This window comes from Penaeus japonicus, unplaced genomic scaffold (genome assembly GCF_977035675.1).
Source record: "Penaeus japonicus unplaced genomic scaffold, GWHDUDI00000001_assembly GWHDUDI00000007, whole genome shotgun sequence".
Lineage (NCBI taxonomy): Eukaryota > Metazoa > Arthropoda > Malacostraca > Decapoda > Penaeidae > Penaeus > Penaeus japonicus.
In genome coordinates this window covers 30,873,732-30,878,731 of record NW_028234409.1, presented here as the reverse complement: position 1 = coordinate 30,878,731, position 5,000 = coordinate 30,873,732, and the positions used below count along the sequence as shown (strand labels likewise).

The window sequence follows — 5,000 nt, the reverse complement described above, 5'->3', positions numbered from 1 at the left end:
TTTCTCATGTGATGCCTATATGAGTTGATATAAAATAAATAAATGTTGAAATTATAATAGGACCTTTCCATCTAATAACATATATTTTTCCAATTACACTACATCCCTCAGGAGTGGTAGTGTTCATGGTCAGACATTTACAATCATGAAATGGGCCGTGAAAACCCTAATTGACACTCTCGGAGAAAATGACTTTGTAAATGTTGCTGCAGTAAGTATGGTTTTAAGTTTGATATTGTCTAATATATGATGAATGTTTATTTTCAATTTTCATTAACCCTTTAACCACCTGAAAAACCAAGGGGGTCCCCCAGCATGAACAAAAATAGTATTAGAATGAAAGTCACATCATCTGTAAATATGGTTAACACTGAACTTGGACCTGTAATATGGACCTGTAAAAACTTACCATTATACCTCTAGAGCCATCACATCATCTCAGTGACCAATGTATATATATATATATATATATATATTATTATATATATATATATTATATATATATTATATATATATATTATATATATTATATATATATATATATATATATATATATTATATTATTATATATATATATATATATATATAATATATATATATATATATATATATATTATATATATATTATATATATATATTTATATATATATATATTTTTATATATATATATATATATATATATATATATATATATATATATATCTGTATATATATCTGTATATATAACATGATATTACTGGAATGAATAGGTTTTTTGATAGCAAGGACATTTTTTAATGTATTAATGTTGAAAATATTGTCATTTTTATTATACATTTTATCATGTACAAATTCATCTATTACATGTGTTGCATTCAAATTAGGGTATAGTTGAAATTGCTGAAAATGAAAAAGGAGAAATGTAAAGCTGTGATGCATATTATCCTATTATGCATATTAAGGTACAATTGATATTTTATGTTATTCATTTACAGTTCAATGACACAACTGAGTGGGTGAACAACTGCACATATTGCAAGGTAGGTTATTGTGTGACACACTCAAGAGAATTTGCCTTGTCTTTCTTTTGTTGCATGTACTCTCCAGAAAATAATCTTTGGCGTCTTTGAGAAAATAATTGAATATATTTAATTGATTTACAAATATATTTATGGCTATGTATTGATTTTGAATTTATTTGCCTTTTCATGATTTAGGTAAATGGAACAGAAGAAGATAATGAAGACTGCCATCAAGTTTTAGTCCAAGCAAGCACCAGCAACAAGAAACTATTATTCAGGGCAATTGATGAGCTTGAAGATGGTGGAATAGCGAGTTACTCAAATGCTCTAGAATTTGCACTTAAGGCCTTCAAAGAGGTAAATGTTTGCTCATATCTTCTCTTCTATATATATTATATTACGATTTTGTTTTATTTTATTGAGTAAATGCCTTATTCAGTTGTAACAAAACTTTTGCAAAATATGCAGAGAGCTTACTTGATTTTTCATGTAAAAAGGTTTCTTGCTAGAAATGGTACACTAATTAAAGGTATTTGTAATATCAAACAAAGCAAAAACCCAAGTTGATGTCAGACTCTTTCTGGCAAGGTTTCAATATGCATTTGACTATTAAATAATATACTTAGCTCAGAACTACCCACTCAAAATAGAAATATTGAAATGCAAATTTTAGCTTTTGTCTCGTGAGTGAATGGTGATAAACCATGAACTCCGTTACAGCTAATTTTTGTTGTGTGAATTGGGGTAGTAAATTGGGGGTCGCATGAATATGACTCTTGACATTCATTCCATTACATTTCAGTATTCACAAACCAAGGAAAGAGGCGAAGGTGCTCAGTGCCACAAGACAATCATGCTCTTCAGTGATGGAGGAACTGAATGGCCAGAAGAGATTTTCAAGAAGTTAGTAGTGAGAGTACTTCTTATTGATATACAGATTAGATTTATTCAGGTTTTGGATACTGTTGGCCAGGCCATAAGCAAGACCTGGGTAAAATTCTCATCCATAAATCTTAGTGAACAGAACTGAACATACCTATGACATCTATATTGTATCCATGATTATGTAGTGTTGTTTATTATCTTATTTATCATTTATATTAAATACTTTTTTCATGAGAAGGGAGAAAATGAACATGTTAAATCTACCTTTGTCATCAGATATAAGGCAGACGAAGATACAAAGGATGTTCGCGTATTTACGTATGCTGTGGGTCCCCACCCCATCCCTACAGCGGTGTTAAAACAAATGGCATGCTCAACAGGAGGCCAGTATTCTGTTATCACTACAAGAAGTAGTGTCCGAACAAAAATACAAGTAAGTTCATTCTGGCAATTTTGTCATCTTACTTTCTTGGTAGTAAAATATCTTAGTGTTATAGATATCTTCATTATAATATTGATGTGTAAATGCATATAGGCATAACTGTTTATATCAATGTTCCTTTTTGGATGCAGTAACTGTTATAGGTTGCTGAGAAGATTTTTCCTGTGTTAGACATAAACAAGAAGAAAAGTGACAAAGTACTGATATTTTTAGATTAATGGGTAGATGCTTGATTAGATTTTATTATGTGAAGGTCATATGGAGTCTGATGTCAAAATATTTGGAATCATTTTTTTTTTTTTATCTTATTTCATTTGTACTGCATGCAGTATATGGGGTTGATATTCGGTGTTGTAAAGATTTGCCATTATGTGTTATATGTGATATGGTTAATGAAGGTTAACTCAAGTTGAAAGGTAAAGGATTATAAGTTTTTATCATATTAAAATTAGGACTGTGTTTACTGATATCACTAGTTATTAGTAAATGTACAGTTATTCAGTTTATATTTGATCTGATTGTTCAGATATGTGTTGTAAAATCTTTTTACAAGTCAACTCTTGGTGTACTTGTAATACATGCTGATGATCATCTTGTTAAAGTTTTTAGAAATTGAAAATAACTATCTTGTAATATTCACAAGTTATTTTGTTTTTTGATTCCTCAGTGATTTACAAAAGAAAAAAAAAAACGTTTGTTAGATCGCACTTCATATGGTCTTTCACAAAATTTCAATAACAAAAACTCTTTTTATAGAAACCATATGGACAGCTTTTCAGAGAGAGTGAAATAGAAAGCAGATGGATATTTTACATAATTAATCATTTTTCTCTTCTACGTATTAGAATTCAAGCACAGGTGAAATGTCCAAAATGGGACTGATGTTTTATATAGTGCTTCTTTATGCTTTTTCAGATGGTATTTAACATTAAGTTGAGATATTGTCAAGGTATTGTGATCTAGACTGTAATCATTGTGTATGTATATGCATATATATGTGTGTTTATTTGTGTGTGTGTGTGTGTGTGTGTGTGTGTGTGTGTGTGTGTGTGTGTGTGTGTGTGTGTGTGTGTGTGTGTGTGTGTGTGTGTGTGTGTGTGTGTGTGTGTGTGTGTGTGTGTGTGTGTGTGTGTGTGTGTGAGTCTGTTAACATACATATGAGCGTATGTGTCATAGTATCTTTTAGTGAAAATCATTATTTATTACATAATAGATTGCATAGCTAAAACTGATAAAACTAGGGATTTGGTTTGAAAAGGTGTCATTCATAACTAAAAGGCTGTTTATGTTATATAAATTAAATAAGATCTCACATAGTCAAGTAGCTTGTAGTAGATCTGACCTATGATTTTTTTCAGTCAGATTGTTTATTCATGGAATGATAACAGTTCTTTTCTATTCTTTTTTTAATATTTTTGCAATGTGATTGCTTAATATGATGTTCTTTCAGGAATCGTATACAAGCTTACTCTCCCCTGCTCACCCCCTGAATGGAAATCTTTCTGACCAATATACAACTGCGTACACGAGTGCTGTGGTAATTGAAACAGAGTCCAGTACTGGAGTCCACCCCTAACACCCTTTCATACAGTTTTTGGTCTTGTTCCTATTCTTTCCAAGTGTTTAAAGTTCGGCAGTTGTAAGGTTTTGAGTTGCTTGAGTCATGCATCATTACTGATTCTGATAGATTGTTTTTTGCAGTGACACAAACATTTGATATGTCCCCTTTCTGGTTGAATGAGATGCATTTCTTCACTGAAGAAAACCCTTCAACTGCCTTACAGAGATCTCTGCTGTATACTCAGCTCTGTGGTTTTTTGGACTTACTATTACTGACTACTCTCTGCATCCTCATCACACCCTTATATGCATCAGCAATTCTCCCTTTTTTCAGTTTCATTACAATCAAATTAAACCAAAGTTAACCCATGCAGAGGGTTGGTCATTTGATGTGGTGGTGTGGTGACAGTCTTCATTACTAAAGTGTGTATTTTTTCTTCTTTAGAGCAAACATTGGTGGACGGCCCTCTTTCATCCATCAAAATTGTAATGTTCTTCAAACACCTTGAGTTGACAGATTCCCAAAGTAACTCAAAGTAACTCTGCTCATCTTCTTTGTTAGCAATGCCATCAGACTTTGTTGCTGCAGCATCAGTAAAAATTTCTTGCAAGCCATTTCAATTTGCAGCTGCTGATTTCCAAACTGTAACACCAACAAGACTGCTAGACAAAATATGATGGTTGCATGAATGTAGCTTACAGTTACGTATTTTTTAGTACTTCAAATTGCTATGATGCCCCTTTCTTTTCATCTTTTCTTTAATGTTCTATAAATGTTTAGCATATTTATGCACTATTTGCAACTTTAACCTTTTGGTATCTGCCAACTCAGTTGTATCAACTTTCTTTTAAATAGTAGACGTTATCTTTCTATGTTAAAGATTGTATGGCATTATGTATTTCTTAGTGTTTTGATGTAGTCCTTTATTTGTGTTTTCCATTTGTGTTGTGATATATGTTTTATGCAGAAAATTTGATTTAAAGAAAACAAAGGTTAAGATGTGAATAATGTCAATTTTGAGACATGGATCTTAGTAATATTTATTTTGCTTTGTACTTGAGTTTTGCAGGTGTTAATATTCTGTCTTTGTTCTTATGTTTTGCTTGTTTTC

The 5,000-nt window shown here is 31.2% G+C and overlaps 1 protein-coding gene across 4 annotated transcripts in view; it reads left to right on the top strand.

Moving 5' to 3' along the window:
* The window catches only part of LOC122256173 (voltage-dependent calcium channel subunit alpha-2/delta-1), a 98,898-nt gene that overhangs the window by 78,290 nt on the left and 15,608 nt on the right, over positions 1–5,000 (top strand). For 2 of the 4 annotated variants that reach the window (XM_043020677.2, XM_043020674.2), the window contains 6 exons: positions 112–211; positions 975–1,019; positions 1,197–1,358; positions 1,804–1,904; positions 2,163–2,319; positions 3,779–3,865. In XM_043020677.2, the coding sequence (XP_042876611.2) occupies positions 112–211; positions 975–1,019; positions 1,197–1,358; positions 1,804–1,904; positions 2,163–2,319; positions 3,779–3,865 (652 nt within the window). The remainder of the gene's footprint in view (positions 1–111; positions 212–974; positions 1,020–1,196; positions 1,359–1,803; positions 1,905–2,162; positions 2,320–3,778; positions 3,866–5,000) is intronic. The other 2 variants (XM_086538659.1, XM_043020676.2) reach the window with 1 other exon arrangement.